General features: G+C 41.6%; 1 protein-coding gene across 1 annotated transcript in view; it reads left to right on the forward strand.

Moving 5' to 3' along the window:
* LOC122810356 (putative sodium-coupled neutral amino acid transporter 8) overlaps positions 1 to 19,879 on the forward strand; it is a 755,867-nt gene that overhangs the window by 350,962 nt on the left and 385,026 nt on the right. Inside the window, exon 3 of the mRNA XM_044081937.1 lies at positions 8,879 to 9,057. Within this exon, the coding sequence (XP_043937872.1) occupies positions 8,879 to 9,057 (179 nt within the window). The remainder of the gene's footprint in view (positions 1 to 8,878; positions 9,058 to 19,879) is intronic.

Consider the following 19,879-nt stretch of genomic DNA (forward strand, 5'->3'; position numbering starts at 1 on the left):
AAACACCACAATTATATGTATCTAGCCATTCAGCTAGGATCAACAAAAACAAATCTTATATGGAGGCAAGCCCAGACAGGGGGCTTTGCCTGCTGTACCATCTACCTTAATATAACCTACTTCAAACTTACACAGTTTTGGAGTGGAGTCATAAAAATGGTTCTGTTGAACTTTTCAGTTGATCAGATTCATCTCATTATGGCTTTTTTAAAAGATGGCCAATTATATAAATGAAAACTGTTTATCAGAGTTCTGGTTGTTTCAATTCAGGTAAGTATTTTTTACCATGCTAGACATGGTTCCTGAGACAGTGACCTTGTAGTAGTAGTAATAGTGGCATTACTTTGGATGATAGCCAGAGCTTTGGTCTACATTCTGGGTCATATTTCCACTGCTATAATTTTTTTACTAGGCTGCACAGGAGGAAATGACATAAATATTTCTGTCATCTGAGCAGCCAGTCAGAGGAACCCCTGTAGTTGTAGTTTCTCTCTGTACCCTACCTTCTTGGTCAGGGAGTTTCACTAGTGGGTACTGGTTGCAAAGATTAATACAGACAGGCCCTTTGCATTTTGTTCTCATATGATGATGATGATGATGATGGCAGATGTGGCAGACAAACAGCATGGACTATATCCCCGAGTTCTGGACAGTCCAGTGAGCCTTGTTTAATTTGTTGATCTCACCTGCCATCATTACAGCCTTTAGCTGTTTAAAACTTTCATTTAAAGGCTCACTGCTGCTTTTCAGCTGTGAGTAACATTTCTGCTGTTTGTTCTAAGTAGTGGGAATATTTGTAGCATTTCCATATTCAGGCTTGTATTTGGGCCTAGTGTTTGTGGAGGCTGTGTGTCTGAGCACATAATTCAGGGGGCATCTTGTTTTAGCCAAAGCTATCAGGCATTTCAGTGAGAGAGAATTGTTTGAGGTCATTGGCTGACTGAGGTCTCCTGGACTACAGCTTAGACTAAGCACCTCATTGGTTCTTTTGAGATTTCTTTCTTAAAAGCTGTCTCAGGTTTCAACTTTCTGTTACCTAAGAAGCTCAGTTGTGAGTGTTCAGCCATTTTACAGTGAGCTGATCGAAGGAAGGACACTCAGCAAACTCGGAGGTACAATATATAACATTAAGTATCCTGTTTTATGTTTATTTTGTTATTTATTTCTTTGTTGTTTATAGCACTTTGTGTACTGTGTATTTTTTCTAGCTAGTTTCACTGTGTGTGAGGTATTAACTGGAAATTGTCCACTCTTATTAAGCATCTGTTGGGTTGTTTGTTTATGATAATTTGTTGCAGTTAAACTCTTTTTTTCTAGTGGCTCCTTTAGCTGTTTAAAACTTTCATTTAAAGGCTCACTGCTGCTTTTCAGCTGTGAGTAACATTTCTGCTGTTTGTTTCCTACCCTCCCTCCCTGTTGGTATAGTGTTTTTATAGTTGGTGGCTTTGCAGTTGCCCGCCCCTAATGTAAATTTGATCTGGGACCCTCCTCCCAGTCTAGTGTCATTACCTCATTCTACCCAGTACAGGGAGAACATTTGAGAAGGCCAATCGGCTTAGTTTCTGCTACTCCTTTCTCTCTTTCCTTTCTCTCTTTCCAAAAAAAAAAAAAAAAACATGTATCTGCTTTTACTGTATTTGTGTTTTTTCCTACTTTATTTTGCTTTTTTGTCATCTTAAAAGTACTCAATTGTATTTATTACTGCTTGGTGTAACTCATTGTAAGCCTTTTAGTTTAAGCACCTGGGCTTCAGACCAGTTTTACATTAGGAAAGTTTGTGGTCTGCAATGTAGTGGCAGAACAGGTAGCTTACATCCTTCTAAGTTGGGAACTGCTGATTGAGGGCTCAGTGTCTGTTATTCTAGAAGTGTATTAATTCTGGTTTAAGCACTTGGGCTTGAGGCCAGTTATTTTACATTAAGAGGGTTCATGTTCTGCACTCTTGTGGGAGGAGAGGCTGGACTCTGTCCTTCTGAGCTGGGAATTTCTGGTTAAAGCTTATAGTGCCTGCATATTTGAACTGCTTCTTACTGAAATTGGTACACCTCGTTTGCTGTAGCATAGACTAGATCCAGGCCTGCTGAATCTAGCTTTGCTTGTATAACTTGAGCACTAATCCAGGCATTCTTTAAAGTATTCAGTTGTATTTATTACTGCTGGTAGTAACTTGATTAAAGTGTAGCTATCATTTCTAAGTCTTTTGGATTAAGCACTTGGGCTTCAGACCAGTTGTTTTACATTAGGAAGGTTTGTGGCCTGCACTGTGGTGGCAGGACAGGTAGCTTACATCCTTCTAAGTTGGGAACTGCTGATTGAGAGCTCAGTGTCTGTTATTCTAAAAGTGTATTAGTTCTGGTTTAAGCACTTGGGCTTCAGGCCAGTTATTTTATGTTAAGAAGGATTGCGGTCTGCACTCTTGTGGGAGGAGAGGCTGGACTCTGCCCTTCTGAGCAGGGAATTTCTGGTTAGAGGCTTATAGTGCCTGCATATTCTAACTGTTTCTTACTGAAATTGGTACACCTTGTTTGCTGTAGCATAGACTAGATCCAGGCCTGCTGAATCTAGCTTTATTTGTATGCTTGTTGTTTATTTCCCTGAAACGCTAATTCCACCTAAAACGCGGCCTTTTAGCACTTCTGTGGATCCCTAGTGATATCTGCATTGCTTACTGCACTTATTTCCTTGTTTCACTTGAAAGAAAGTTACTGTTTGTCGTTTTTGCATTTAAGTTACCTGTAACACATTGCATTTAAGTTACCTGGCACTTGCTCACTAAAGCAATTATACAAGTCAACTCTAAAAAATTAAAAGCACTACACCCTCACAAACTCCCCTTGAGTACCTTGTTCCCCATTGGCCCTTTTTTCAATTATAAAGGAATTCCCAATACTATTCTAGCATGTCCAAAGGTCAGCTGTCAATCTCCTCTCCGGTCCAGCTGGTGAATCTGGGAATCTTGAGGCAATGTTACAACTGCCTCATGTACACAGACAACCCTCTCCTCCTCCCAACAAATTCCAACACATGTGAGAGATGCAACCATATAGCCAAACTGGAGGCTAAGCTCTCTCAACTCACTACTGGTGTAACCAGTCAGGAGGAGAAGGAAACCACACTCACTACAATTCCAGTCTCACATAGACCTACCACGACAACAAACCAAACACATAAACACACACAAACATACTCGGAGGCTCTAAATAAAAATCTGCCTAAGCAGGAGAAACCTCCAAAGCAGATACCCAAGCAACCACTACCCCAAAACAAAACACGTGCAACACATAGCTCACAAAGCCAGTGTGCCAAGCAGTCACAGCCCTTAAGGCTAAACAACACACCTGATACACTTGTAATAGGTGACTCTATCGTCAGGCACACTGACGTCCCGCTCACCAGGCTGAACAAGGAGAAGGTCATGGTGAGCTGCCTGTCAGGCGCTAGGATCCGCCACATAACACAAGCACTCAGGTCACTCCAAGGCAAGTACAAATATGACTCAGTCATTGTCCATGCTGGTGTGAATGACCTGAGACGTACCTCCCTGGACTACATGAAAAGAGACATAGAGGAGCTCTCTGAGCATGTAGCCCAGGCCGGTATGACCCTGACCTTGAGTAGCATCTTACCCTCACCAAGAATGATGCCACAATATGAAGACAAGATGATCAATTTCAACAATTGGCTTAAGTGTTGGTGTCATTCAAAGGGGATCCAATGACTGTCAGCCTGGGATGACATGCTCGACAAGCCACGATGCTTCGCTAGGGATGGCTTGCACCTGTCACCCCTGGGCTTTTGGATATTGGCAAAGGCTCTTGCTACCCCCATAGTGCCTTGTTTAGGCAAGGCTCAAAAGACAAACCCACCTCCATAGGTATCACAAGGGAAAAGAAACTAAGAGTAATGCTACTCAACGCCAGAAGTCTAAACCTCAAGATGCAAGCACTCAAAACTCTCCTTAGCATGGAGAACATCGATATCTGTGCAGTAACAGAAACCTGGTTCAGGGCTACCAAGAGCACCCCAGCAATACCAGGTTATACCTCATACCATGCTTTTCAGCCCCAAAACTTGGACCGAACCACAAAAGGAGGGGGAGTATCAATATTCGTCAAAGATACACACACCTCCAGGTTGGTGGCACAGCACGAAGCATCAGAGACTATCCATGTGCAACTAACTGTGGGTAAAACTGCCTTCCAGTTTATAGCCTGCTACAGACCACCCTCCCAAACACAGGAACCCCACTTGGCCTTCCTGAGAATACTGGAAAATATGAAGGTCTCTCCAAATACCATTATATTGGGCGACTTCAACTACCCAAACATAGACTGGGAGCATTACTCTAGCTCCAACACCCTAGCCCAAAGGTTCCTAGAATTTATAAACTCAAATGCTATGGAACAACTTGTTACCACTCCCACAAGAGGGGAAAACATACTGGACCTGATCATCACCAACATGGGGACACTATGCTCCAGACCAGATGTGTATCCCTCACTGGTAAGATCAGACCATAAACTAATCTCACTGGATATTCACATCCCAACCCCACCCCCTGCCCAGAAAACCACAGTGAAAAACTTCTCTAAAGCAAATTTCACACGCCTCAAAACCGAGGCGACATCCTTCAAAGCCCCCGGGCCTGTGGAAAATACGGCCCAGACCACAGAATCCTTTATAAACGCATTCTATGAACACCTTCAGGAATGCATGGATCATGCAATCCCAAATAAAACCAAGACCCAATCCTCCAAAGGCAGACATCCTGTCTGGTGGACCCCAGCCATAAACAAACTATACAATAGAAGGAGGAAGCTACTACATGATAGAGCAAAATCCCAAAAAGGAAGGCATCTCTGATCAGTATTAGCAAAAAACTACGGGCACTCATAAAATCATCTAAGGCCAGCTTCGAGAGAAAAATTGCACAGGACACTAAGGATAATCACAAGGCTTTCTTAAGTTATGTTAGGAACCTGGGTGGGAATTCCCAGATATGCTCAGAATTAGTCCAAAATGACAAAAAAATACACCGAGCCCACAGACATTGCCAACATCCTAGCTGACAGGTTCAGTGCAAACTTCTCCCCCCCTCTCCCCACCAAAAGGGCAAATATCTATCCCAACAGAGTGCTGCCCTCCTGACATCTCAGATGCTAAGGTAAGAGCCGCCCTCTCCAAAGCAAAAAACACAGCATCAATGGGACCAGATGGTGTCCCGGGCTGCGTCCTACATGAACTCCAAGAAGAGCTAAACCCAAACATAAAACTACTGTTCAATCTTAGCCTTACTACAGGATATGTACCCAAAGAGTGGCGTACAGCAACAGTGGTCCCTCTCCACAAAGGTGGTGCCTCAACGGATCCTGGAAACTATCGCCCCGTAAGCCTGACTAGTTTTGTCTGCAAAGCTATGGAAAGGATCATCATGGACCTCATAAATAAAGATATTGGGGACCTACAGACACTGGATCCTACCCAGTTTGGCTTTGTTAAGGGCAGATCCTGCCTCTTAAACCTGGTCAATTTCTTTGAAACAGTCACCAAGGCCATTGACGAGGGGAAGGTGGTCCACACAGCCTACCTGGACCTCACAAAAGCCTTCGATACAATACCCCACTCGGGCATTATAGATAAGCTCACCAGCTTAAATATAAACCCCTATGTCATTAGATGGGTTGCAAACTGGCTCAAGGACAGAACCCACATGGTTAGAATTGCTGGAGCCATGTCAGACTCCAAACCAGTTACAAGTGGCGTCCCACAAGGCTCAGTCCTGGGACCTCTCTTGTTCGGTATATATTTCTCGGCGGTACAGGCCAACACGGAAGGACTGTGGCTGACCAAGTTCGCAGATGACTGCAAACTGAGCGCCATAATCAACTCTCCAGCCGACACAAGGATCCTCCAAAAGGGCCTCATAGAAACAGACAACTGGTGCCAGAGCCATGGCCTCAAGCTAAATGCCAAAAAGTGTATAGTCATCCCCTTTGGCAAAAACAAAGTGCCCACAAATTACCACATAGGTGGTAATCCATTAAGTACAGAAGAATTCATTAGGGACCTGGGGACCCAAGTTGATAGCAATCTCTCATTTGACAACCACGTGGCCAAAGTGGTTAGAAAAACATTTTATATAGCCCACCTAATCACGAAGGGATTCACATCTAGATCAGGGGAGGTCATCGTACCTCTTTACTCATCCCTCATCAGGCCCATAATTGAGTACAATGCCCCTTTTGGGATGTACCTTACCAGACACCTGCAGCAACTGGAAAGACCCCAAAGTACCACACCAAGAGGATCAAAGGGCTCTAACAGATGCCATATGCTGCCCGGTTAAAGAAACTCCAGTTCTACTCAGTGGCATACCGCCTGCTCAGAGGCGATCTGTGCCTGACGTATAAAGCCATGTCCAACCCGGAATTAATGGACATGCTGCACCTCAGAAAATCCAAATCCCATCGAGCTCTGGCGGCAGAGACTTGATCCTCAGCACTGAAATAAATAGGACATGCTGGAGGGACAGATTCATAACCCAGAGGCTCCCTTCACTCTGGAATAAAATCCCAGTCCAGGTTAGGTAGAGTCCCACATTGACTCTCTTCAAGAGGAATCTTGATGAGTGGATGGGAGATCGTAGGTTTACCCCGGCTATCACTTCTGTGTCACTGTTAGACAGAGGCACAGTATACTAACCTCAAAAAAAGGCATAGCAAAATTAATTTAAAATGGGTGGCGAAAGCCAAACACACTGGCTAGGCTTATAAATGCCCTAGGGCAGACAGCCTAGTATGAACCTATGAACCTATGAACCTATTAAGAAAAATGTCCAACATCGAATATTTCAAATGAGCAACCAGGTTGCTCTTAATGAGACTTTGGTTAAGAAATCTATTTTATGCATTCCTTCCAAATGTTCTCATTCACACAGATCCTTTACAAGAAATGGGAAATCAGGCAGGCTGCATCCAAAGGCCCTTCACTGGCCAAACAGCCATCGTTCTGTTTTCCGTTAGGGTGCACAAACCTGTCAACATACCTGCCTGCATGTCAGGGATGAGATGCTCCCATGCAAATAGAGCAGGGTTCTGTACCCCTCCTTTCACAGTTCTGGATTTGGGAGTTAGGTCTTTTGTTATCAATTCCCTCAGCCAGGAAATTGTAAAATAGGAAGATTTGATGCATGTTTTTCATAAGGACAGGATGGGTTTAACTTCTAATCTGTCAATTTTTTTGTTCTCAACCTCAGAATGTAGTAATGAAATTATTACACTTGATGGTTCCAGAAAATATCTGGATCTTTTTTAGATCATGAGATAGTATGACTTCTGATCAAACATTTGTTCCATCCGTTCAGATTCATGTGTGTAAGAGGATCATTTTTAACTGACTTTCCAACTGTAAATGGAGAGTTGGTTTTGCCTTTGCCCTCAGTACTAGGGTATGGCAACTCTATTTTCTTCAGATAACTGCCATTCCTGTGTATGGCAACAACCTATCTTTGTATTGTTTTACACATTACAAGATGGGATTGTTAGTGTAGGTTTAGAGGGGGTTATACAGAATTATTCTTTCTGTTCTCATCTTGTTGTGGTTGTAATTGTAACTGTGATTATTTAGTTAGAGTTGTTCGGCAAGCGCTGTTAGTCTGGCTTACCCTTCTAAAGGGTTATACCTGTACATTTCAAATGCAGCTAGAGAAAGGAAGTCATAAATGTACTGCTAGGCTGACTTCTCACACAGCTTAGATGCATAACTGTACCTACAAGGACTACTTGGGCGTCTCTTACGTAATTGCATCAGTTTTGTCTGCAAACATAAACAGTTGAATTGAGAACAACATATCACAACTATTTTCATACACGATACTTAAGGTGGCACTTTTAAGTTTTGTTCTATTTAAGGATAAAAGGGTGTATTCTTCACCAGATACTTTTGAGCTCATAGTTTATTGTTGTAGATATTAAATGTTGTGATTTTTCAATTACCAAGGTATGTATCAAAATGAAACATTTGTTAAATGTAGTTGACTGTGTTTAAGTACTGTTTTAGAATGTTTGGTTGCTTACTTAATCCACAAAGAAATGTGCTCATTTAACATGTTAATGTACTGATAATCCATTGAAAACATTTTTCTCCTAACCTGGTGATGCTTTTCTGAGGAGTTCATATTATTTTAGTTTGTAGTTCATAAATGAAAAAAATATATTATTTTTATGTAGCCAAACAATAAAGTATGCATTTTGCTAGTGCTGAAGCTAAAGCCAAGGTATCATAATTTCTTAAGCATACCATAAGATTACTTCAGGCTTGTACACATTCAGAACATTGTAGAAGGGGCACCCTAGATAATAAATTTAAATTACCAGATGACCTCAAATAGTTAGAAGATTTAATTTACTGGGATGTGTTACCTAAAGTGTCAGCTTTGTTCACACATTACTGGGAAATTTCCCCCAGTCTTATAAGTTTACAGAGTTTAATGACATACAGCTTTGACACACAGAGAGAAAGGGGGCTTAATTAGATTAGAACTCCTTAGATGTTGATTGACTGCCATTTCACTTAACTTCCTGACCTCTCTTTCTAGAGAAATTTACTTCTGGTTCATCAGGATTAGCTACAAAATCAGACTGTACTACGCCCTGCTTTAGGTTTGCTCAAAAAGCAGTTTACAATGGTTTGAGCTGTACCTTTCCTGTTGTCTGAACTTCAAGACTAGTGCAATGCATTTCAGATGAAGTGTTTTAGCATTTTATACAAGCACAATTGGATTTTATCACTAAGTGACTACATTTTTGTTTTACTTTTAAACTGACAACTGATTTTGTACAACATATTTGTCTCATTTTTTTGTTATTTGGAATGGAAGAGCTGGCAAGAGATAGCATTAGTTTGCTGGTTCCTGATGTGGACACCGATGGTTCTGGGCTCTCTTCCTTTGGTGCTGTTTGTATAATGCTCAAGACAACATTGGGAGCAGGTCTCCTCAACTTTCCCTGGGCCTTCAACAAGGCTGGGGGTGTCTACACATCCATTGCAGTGGAAATGGTAAGTTTGAAAAGTAAACTGCGTGTAGGCTTGTCAGAGTAATAGAATCATAGCTATTACCACTTACACTGTATGCATTTTATGATAAACAGAGGGCTGGATTAATGTGATTTTATGTATTTTGTTTTACATAATTCAATTTTGTGAGTCTTTAGTTACAACAAACCTATTGCATGGCATTAAAGTTTATAGCTTATAGGGAGATATGAAATGCTCAAGTATTGTGGTTTCAGCTACAGAATTTTCTCCCACCACTAGTAATACCTGCATTTTGACACTGTGGATTTCTCTTTAGAGAGAAAGTGACAGAAGTGAAAGACATCTGAAGATCCAGAACAGGCTGCATTATTGTCTTAGTATTTGTATGTGGTGGTGGTGGTGGTGGTGGTGGGGGTCAGAAAATATATTTTTTGGTTATTCTCAGGGGTCATAGTACAGCCTGTAGGACTTCACTGTATGTACCACATCTGACATGAAGGCCTTCCCAGAAGCAGACTGTTTACGTGTTGGTTTACCATGTTTTTGGTTTTGTGTGTGTGTACATATATATTTCATATATATATATAAAATATGCTCAGAAGTATCCATGGTGGTGCTGCGGTAGTGTTGTCGCCTCACAGTAAGACGTTGTCCTGTTCGATTCTCAGCTAGAGTATTCTGTGTGGAGACGTGCATGAATGGGCATACCTTCGTTGAAAGTTGTGCATCAGAGCTGGCAACTCGGCACGTAAAAATCTATTGCCAATCATTAGCGGACCGGAGTTCTGCTGTGGCAACCCCTAACCGGGAAAAGCTGAAAGACACAACAACATGCTCAGAAGTATAGTGTCTATCATAAGCTCATAAAAATTTGAATCACAAAGATTTGAAGAAAAATTTGTATTGAGGCAAGCCCCCTCATAATGGGGGAAGAGTAAATTCCTTGATTCCAACTGTACTGCAATCCTGTACTGGAAAAATAGCCTTTGCAAGCAATCAGCTACATATACGAGTTTATGTTGATTCATTGAAATGCACAAGCATCAAAACACAGTGACTAACAACAATAGTGATACTGCCAGTGTTCTGGAAAGGGTTTTTCTAAGCTAAGATGTTGAGTTGTGGTTATGGAGTTAATAGCAGAGTTGGGGTTAGCATGCATTAGTAAGGATGGGCAGTGGGGGCATTGCCAGTTATTTGGCTAAGGCAGTCAATTGAATGTATTTTTAACATGGGCTATAGTTATCTTTTTTTTTACCCCCCCCCGATGTGCATTAAGAAACCCCATCCAAATCATGCCCATCACTGGTTTAGGGAATAGGAGTTTGTTTAGGGAGGAGAGGGGAGGTGGATTTTAGGTTTATGGAGAAATCAGGACTTTAGAGTTCATAGGAAAGGGGTAGGGAACCTTATGTTTTGGGAACTGGGGAACTTTAGGGTTAGGATCATGGTTTTGGAATGGCTACATTGTCAAGTCCATTTGGCAATGACATTATGTAGATATGATGGGGAGGGTACATCCGGGAAGGTGCAAGAGATGACTATAACCACATGAAGTTTACATTATACGTAGTAGTGTAGCATGTGTGATTTTTTTTGCATTTAATAAGTATTGGTAATTAAATGCATTTCCTGCTCTCTTCAAATGCATATAAATTTCGAATTGTTCATAGTGGAGTATTTTTTTTTCCTGTAATTGGGTCCTACGAGACTCTTACAAATGCTTCTGAGCTGTATTAAAAGTAACTTTGTTTCTGCTCTGCTAGGAGCATTAATGGCTGAAGCTGCCTGTTGTAATTTTTTTTAACAGAGAGAGACCGAGAGATTGTGTGTGTATGTAATTTTATTTATTTATTTATTTATTTTTGCCTCAATGTTTCCTGTGATTATCAAGATGCTATTCCTTATCGGCCTTTTTTTTCCCCCTGACTTCTAGACTGCTGTGACATTTGGGGAGGGAGGCAGAGCTAGGGGTCATGGCTGACGCTCAGTAATAATCAGTTTAAATCTTCGGTCTGTTAAATTTTTCAGCTGGGTAAGAGAACTCTTTATTATGACCCGTTTTCAGTCATAAACCAGGCCACAATGGCAATATTACATAAATGTATATATTATATATACATTTTAGAGTACCAATTAATGTCCATATTTTTGGAGGAAACCATGTAGATATGGTTAAGAATATACAAATTTCACACAAACTGTGAAACAAAGGCAAGACTGAACCCCAGTTCTGAGCTGTGAGGCAGAGATCTGACCAATGAGGCACTGTGTTGCCCTTTATTTTTGTATGCTAGCATCCCTCATTGGCTAGCAAGTGAGGTGCACTGTTTGTGCTTTGTGTATGAATGAAATGCTCAGCCAGTAAGCATATGCAGTCTGTTTTAGAGTCCATCCTGGGCTGTATGTACTTGTATGCTCTTTAAGAAGGTGTACCCATTTTATGTCACAAATGTAACCTATACACCGTAGGCTGCTTGTGTTTAAGATGATGTCACTGTTTGCACATTTCCTCTTCCATCTTGTAGACAAAGTAAATCACCACAATTCAAGTTACAGTATTCAAGTCCCCAGACAGAATACTAACTGTGCACGTCAGCAAATGAGCAGTACAATACAGTGACAAAATAAAGATACAGACAACTCTAAGCATAATTTTGTATTCTCCCAATCACTGCTCATCCACTGATACGAGCATGATGGGTATAATTTAGATAGAATTTTCATCTATTGACTAATCAAAGATGATGATATAAAACCTACTGGAAACTGGACAGATTTAATGCATGTTTTTGCAGCACATTCTCCACATCTCCGAACTGGTTATTGGCTGCACCAGTAATTGTTCATTCATTTATTTATTTTAAAACAAACAAGTCACTATTTATACAGGTCCACAGCTTGTCAATGCATCAAAGTTATACATATCAGCATCAATTAATATTTTTCAAGCAAGTCTTTTACTTTTTGTGAAGTAGCACAGAAGTGATGAAGATGGGACTTTTCATTTGTTCTTTGGTGCATGGCTTGGAGTAACCAAAAGGGTAGGGGAGATGATGGAAAATCTCACTACAGCTGATAATGGTGGTTGTCTGTGTATGCTTCTTTTACTATACAATTGCAAATCACTTGCAAAAAACATAGATCCCCCTTTCAGTATGAAAGCAAAACTAAATGTGGTTGGCTTGACATATTGCTCCTTTAGTAGGAGGCACTTTTTTATATTGTGGATTTTTAATATTTGTAAATGATGTAGAGTGCAGTAAAGATGTCATAGTAGTTTTTCGCATGCAGGTAGGTAATAAGTATGGTAAGTAGGACTATTTTTAAGGATACTCTTGAGTCAGATGAAATTTTAAATTGCACATCTGGTGATTCAGGCAAATATTACATGTGATGTTGCCCAGTCTCACCTTTATTCTCACTGACTGGGTTGGATCTGATCCATTGGATCTGTCTCAGCCTTTACCAAGGCTTGCAGCCATCAACAAGCTCATGGGCACACTCCCCTTATCCCAGAATGCACATCTCAACTACCCCAGATCTCGTTTGTTGCTCACAAAGATCAACACTTTTCAACAGCTCTGGGCTAAGTATTTCTTTTATTGGAAATCTTCTAAGTTTTAAACTGAAATTATCTTTTATTTCTTTCTCAATAGTTAATATCTCTCCCTTTTTAAAGCCTGTTTTAATTAGAGGGCCCTTTTCTACCTTCTCTCTGTCTTTACAAATTTCTTTTCTTTTTAGTCCATATTGTAACTAGGATTCAACTTGTTCATAGCTATTTTCTATGTAGAGTTAATCCTTCCTCTTTTGCTGTGTGTTCGTTAACTTAGTGGACATTTTGTTTAAAAAAAAAAAAAAAAAAAGTTTCTTGATACTGGAGTGTTTCATTGTTACTTAGTTCTTTAACGTCCGTTTAAGTTGGAGGGTGTTTATTTTTTAAGCCTTTTCCTGGTGTTATTCTGCTCAAAGGAAAATGCCACAGAAACAAGAGATAAGCCATTAGGCTTCAAAAAAATGCAAGGACTGTGGTAAAAAGATGCCCCTATGGATACATCCACATTGTGTGTGTGTATTATTTGGTGCCATTGCATCTTCAAGAATCGTGCTCCATATGCCATGCGTTTAATCAAAGGGCATTAACTATTTAGATCTGAATGCCTCCAGGTGCATCTGCAGTTAATTTCTACTGACTCATCTAGGCGTCAAATATTCCTTATTCATATCTGCATCAATAATTCCAAGACCATGCTATATACAAGGTTTTAAAATATTTCATCTTACACAATGACAAATTCAACTGCATTAATATTTGACCTCTGTATATTGCAGGCAAATAAATGTTAACTGTTGTTTTTATGATATTAATTTTATATAGATATAATTTTCACATTCTTCTAAATATCTCAATAACCAAGTAACACAGAACAGCCTAGCCTCATATGAAAGCTCTCAGCTAGATGAATAAAATGCTGCTGACAGTATAAGTGTAACTTGAGTGGCTGCTGAGATATTGTAAGTTGTTTACAAATTATTACAAATGCAATAGTTACTCTGTTTACTATGACTTATGAATTTTGGATTAACACTGAGAACCTAAAGAATACTATCAAAACAAAAATAGTTTGTGCTGAAGAGTTGGCCATTTATACTTCAGTTCTTTCATAATTCCTGTGGTTCCAGAGATATAAACATTTGTTTGAAATGTGGGGACATAATTTGATTTTGTCAAAAGGCTTAGGCTCTGCCCATTGGAAGTTACAGTGCAAACTTCCTGAGCTCCACTGGAGTGAATGCGTTGAGCATAAAAATAAGCTCATTCTGAAAGAGTTATTGAAAACCCCCTTTTCAGAAGCCATATCTAAAAGACTGGAGTTCTTTAAATCTGACCATTCTGAGAAGATTGGCAAATCGGACAAGTCAACAAAAAGACCTTCTTAGGCTCCAAAGTCTGTGCTGGAGCCGAGGGAGAAAATACTTGAAGCCGTCTTTTCTTCGTTAGAGCAGACACTGGCCCGATCCGAGAAGACGTTGGGACAGTTAAGTCTTTCAAATCTGACATTGTCGATTCCGGCAGAGTTTGCAGTATAGAGCTGATCCCCTACTAAAGTGTCTCATTGACTCCATTCGCCTATTTTAGAAAAGTCTCCAACTCCTTCAACCTGGTCAGCTAGGAGTCTCTCTGATGTGTATTGGGTGATGCAGAGACTCCTGAAGACACTGGCCTTGGCCAAGCTTTTTTTGGATCTGAACCAAAGGTGTCAGATCCATCAACATCCCCATCCTCCGTGCCTGTTCCTCCTCCAATCTGACCATGTGCTTCGGAGCTGGAAGATTCTGAGGTTTTGCTAGTTTCAGGGTCAGATCTGAAACCCAAGGGCTCTTCAGATCTAACATCTGCTCTGAGTTCCTCTGCTCTTTCGGAGCAGGAGGATTCTTGAAGCTGACACTCCCTCGTTGGAGCCAGGGAGTGGGATTGGATTGGACAGTCATCTGATTGATCTTGCCTCTCTGGGGCTTTGGTGCAGGTGAGTTTGTCTCCTACCTCAATCTTGGGTCAATTGTCTTCTGGTCCAGGGACTCTGTTGGCTCCAACTACTTTCTCGTCGGATCCAGAGATTTCTTTGGACCATGGGTGGGGGGGGGGTCCTTTCAGATTATGAGGAGAGTATTATCTCAATAGACACAAACACAGACTACTCAGGAAATTCCTCCATCTTCTCAGCCGATGCCCTCATTTGCTCACATTACCCATCCATGCAGAGACTCAAGTCCTCAGGATGTACCACAGGGGACTTCTCCCTCTTCCGACACTTTTCCAGATTACCCCTCTGAGGAAGTCCCACGGAAGAGAAGTTGCAAGAGGAAGCACCTGGACTCTCCAGAGGTGTCAGTTACTTCAGACACTGACCTCGATGAGCATACTTGGTCCCCCCAGTCACATCTTGAAGATGTCTCTTTTGGAGACATCCTGGAAATGTTAAGACAGATGGGTGGCTGGCAGTGCAGTTCCTCTTCGGCTGAGGAGTCGGGCTATCTGAAGGCCTTTGGGTCTCGCCCCTCCACCTCTTGGCTGTCTGCCTTCTGAAGAGCTTATTGATTTTAATCTCTCGGAAGGTGTGGGAGACCCCAGATACCAAACAGCCTACTCCTAGGAGGCCAAATAAGTACATTACTTTCCCGCCAGACAAGACACTTTTATCCAAGGGAGTAGTTGTGGATGCCATGGCCATGGTGGTGGCGGCCACTGAAAAGGGACTCTGAAACAAGTTTCTCTATCCATAACCCAATAAAGATTTTAGGACCATGGATAGATATGGGAAGCTGGTCTTCTCTTCGGTCACTAAACTACCTGTCTCATTTCCTGAGACTGCAAAGGGATGTAGTAAAAGAACTACCAGATACCCTCCAAGGAGCTGTAACTGATGAGGTCACAGACAAGGTAGCCTCACAGCTCACTACCCTAAACTCTGTAAGGCTAATATCATGTAGTGGATGAAACGAATAGGGCAGCGTGTTCAGGTACTGCTCTTAGGAGGCAGGCTTGGATGCGCCTTTGAGATTTTGTGGATCCCTTCAGGTCTTCCTTTGTTAATGCCCCTTTTGATGACTCTTCCTTGTTTAGGCCCAAGGTAAAAGAAACACTCTCACTAGATGTGAACAGAAGGTCAAGACTTCATCTGCCATTGGAGTATGTTTTTACACTCCTGCTAGACCCTTTCCCACAGGTCAGATAGGTAGTGGAAAGATGTGGTTCAGGAAATCTCAAAGGTCATTCCCAGACACACAGGGTGAAAGTTTCCCCAGAGGCAAAGGAGGGAACAACAATGGAAGATGCCAACCACGTGGCAGAGGAGGCCCACAGAATCGTCTCTAGAGAAACTTTTTTGCAAAGCCCTTTCAGTGCTCCTGAATGGAGGCCCCATTGTCTGCCTCTGGAGGCAATCAGGGGGAGGTGATTATCTCTGCACCTTCAAGCCTGGTTAGATATAACAAATGACAAATGAGTGCAGAAAATAATATCCAGAGGTTACATTATCCTCTTTTCCCTTCCAGTCCCCGAAAACAAATGTTCCAGATGTTCCACCTAGTCAAAGGGAACAAGCAACCATAGAAATCTCAAAGTTGCTAAACAAAAGAGTCATCCAAGAAGTCCCCGCAGATCGGAAAGGATTCAGAACGTACTCTAGGTTCTTTAGTTCCAAAGAAAATAGGGGATGGGAGACCCTTAGATCTCGGCAAATTAAACAAATCGGTAAAGAAAAGCAAGTTTTGGATGGTAACCCTGCAGTCAGTATTTCTGTTTCTGGAAAAAGACAATTGGATGTGCTCTATAGACCTCCATGATGTGTACTACCATATAAAAATAGGCAGACATTCCAGGAGGCATTTGCACTTATGACTAGGAAGCAGTCATTAGCAGTTTTGATATCTGCCCTTGGTCTCGCTACAGCCCCCAGAGTGTTCAGCAAATGTATGGCAGTTAGTGGCAGCTCACCTGAGACATCAAGGATTCCAGATGTTTCCATATCTAGATGATTGGCTCATGACTGCCTCGACCAGGCATCTTTTTCTACAGGCCAGAGAGACTGCATTACAAATCTGTTCACATCTAGGTATTACAATAAACTACTCAAAATCTGTTTTAAAACCCTGTCAGAAATCAAGATTCAAAGGAGCAGAGTTACACACACACACACACACAAAATGATAGCAAGTCTTACTCCAGAAAGGATACACAGTCTATGATGTCAGGCAAAGAGTTTAAGGAAGAAATGAGCACCTGCCTAACTAGTACTTAAAGTACTTGGCACCGTTGGCACACTTTCACAAGGTTATTTCAGTGGCTACTGTCGACACAATGGTCTCCTGGAATATCCAGTGACTCACAAGACTTTGATAACCAGTTCTTGCAAACAAGGCCTTTAATCACCTCAGGTAACTCGGGCCGTCCTTTTACATTTTCCCAGTCCTGAACCACAGTGACCACAGATGCTTCCCAGATTGGGGGGGGTGAGGCAATATTTGGGGAAGACGGTCCAGGGCATCTGGCATCCTCACGAGGCCCATCTGCACATAAATGTTCCAGAGATGAGAGCAGTGCTTTTAACATCGCAAGCCTTTAAAAACTCTCTACCTCTAGGGATAACAGCAGCCCAGTCAGACTACATGTCTGTAGTCTGGATAACAGCAGCCCAGTCAGACTACATGTCTGTAGTCTGGATAACAGCAGCCCAGTCAGACTACATGTCTGTAGTCTGGTACATAAACAGACTACGAACCAGATCTTACCCCCTTATTGCAGCAGAGATCTTTGGAAGATGGGACCAGCCTTGCTGCAATCTATTTGAATCTATTTGCCTCATCCATGAATGCCAAATGCAGCAACTACTTTGCCATAATTCCCCCCTCTGGGGTAGTGCCTGTGGGATGCACTTCTTCACAACTGACCCCTGGGACTCCTATATACTTGCCTCCTCTGATTCCTGAAGTATTACAGAAAGCATGTTTGTTGAAGAGAACCATAATTCTAATTGCCCCCTACTGGCCCTGACAAATTTGGTTTCCCTTCCTTTAGCCTCATTTTCGGGACAAACCATGGATACTGGACACAGTTCTGGAGCTCTTGACACATGCTTCAGGAGTGGTTCATCCCAATTTACACAACCTCAAGCCAACAGCTTGGCTGCTCTGATTCCATTAATAGCCAGGTTTCTTTCTCTTTCATCACAAGTGAGATACATATTGTTCTCTTCCCACAAAGCTTCCACAAGGGAACTTTACAAAGGAAAAGGGAAGAAAACTGTGTTTTGGTAAACTCAAATCATGTTGATCCCCTTACTGCTCCTCTGTTTCTTTTAGATTTTCTAGCTAAACTTTTCAATGAAGGATCTGCTACAGCTACTATCAGGGCTCTAATTAGCAGCAATTTCAAATTTTCATTTAGGAGAACATGGTTCTTCTATTATGTCTAACAAAGTCTGTAAAGCTTTTCTCAAAGGGACAACTTTATTGAGGCCTCCTTACAAGGATCCATCTCCTCCTTGGGACTTGAAATTTTATTCTGTCTCGTATAATCTAGCCCCTTTTTGAGTCAGCAGCCAATTGTGAATTACAATTTTTATCCTAAAAGACTTATTTTTCTAGTGGCTATCACATCAGCAAGAAGGGTTTTGGAACTGCAAGCGTTATCTGTCAAACCACCATATTTGGTATTTCACAAGGATAGGGTCTCATTATGAATTAATCCTTCCTTTCTGCCAAAAGTTGTATCAGAAAATAATATCAATCCACTGATTTTTTCCAAAATTTAAAAATAAGGCAGAATATATGTTGCATTTTGCTAGAGGTTCATAGACAATTACGTTTTTATTTGAAAAGAACAGTAGATTTCAGAAAGTGAGTGGCCACGGTGGTGCAGCGGTTAGTGTTGCCGCCTCACAGCAAGAGGTTGTCTGGTTCGATTCTGGCTGGAGTGCCTTTTGTGTGGAGTCTGCATGTCCTCCCTGTGGTCGGGTGGGTTTCCTCCGGGTGCTCCGGTTTCCTCCCACATCCCAAAGACGTAGAGTAGGTGGACTGGGCACTCTAAATTGGCCCTAGGTGTGAGTGTGTGCATGTGTGTGCCTTCTGTGGAAGGTTGGGTGCCGGGCTCGCAACTCGACACCGTAAAACTCCACTGTCAATCATGAGCGGACAGATGATCTGTTCTGGCGACCCCTGACCGGGAAAAGCCGAAAGAAGAAGTAGTAGTAGATTTCAGAAAGTCTGATCAGCTATTTGTCTCTTTTTTTCTGACACAAGGAAGGGATTACCAGTATCCATACTAACCTTATCTAAATGGCTTTCAGAATGTATAACCTTTTATCTACAAATCCTAGAGCAAACAGCTTCCACACCAAGTCAAAGCTCACTCAACCAGAGCAGTTGCTACTTCCTCAGCTTTTTTAGTGAGAGCCTCTATGGACAGTATATGTGCTACAATCCTGTGGGCAAGTCCTCATTCTTTATTACTTATTGCAAAGTCGATTTGGCCTACAGGTTCTGAGGAATATTCTGCCATGAGCCACTCAAGATTTAGGTAGCTAGGGACACTGTCCCATCAGTGAGAATAAAGGCAAAATTGGACAGCATCACACAAAGAAGTTATGTACTCACCATAACATTCCATATGTGTTGTCCTTCTCCACTTTTATTCTGTAAGCCCACCCACCTACTACACCTGTGCTCCTGGGAGACCGGGTTCTACTAATTGGACTGTTATGGACTCATGACTTCAGAAATGGCTTCTTCTTATCTACATATTCTGATACTGCTCAAACACACTTTTTTTTATTTCTCGGGAGGGGGTATTTTTTTCTAATGGGCAAACAAGATCTGATGTAGTTGAGAGGTGCATTCTGGGATAGGGAAAGTGCCCATGAGCTTGTTGAAAGCTGTGAGCTTTGGTAATGGCCGAGATGGATCCAACTCTATCAGTGGGAATAAAGCATTGTTTAATGACCTGTACAGTTGTAGGTGTGACTATGTTGGTGTTAAACTGTAACACATTCTTAGAGAAATAGGGATGTTGGGTTGATTTATTTTCCTTGTTACACACACAAAATAAGGGGGAGTTATAACCAAATATAGAATAACTGCCTGATTTCAGTATTGTGAAAGTGTGTGACAAGGGTTGAATATGTCATGTGAAATGCTAGCTTAGTTAAATTGGATACCGGAATCAAAATTGCCAGGAGAAATTTTAGCAGCCTCTGAAATGCAGATGATACCTCTGTTGATGATTGAGAGGGGGAAGAGTTAGAGGCCATTGATTTAATTAGGAAGTACAAAAGCTGCCTTG

Source organism: Protopterus annectens, chromosome 8.part1 (assembly GCF_019279795.1).
Source record: "Protopterus annectens isolate FY-2018-M chromosome 8.part1, PAN1.0, whole genome shotgun sequence".
Lineage (NCBI taxonomy): Eukaryota > Metazoa > Chordata > Ceratodontiformes > Protopteridae > Protopterus > Protopterus annectens.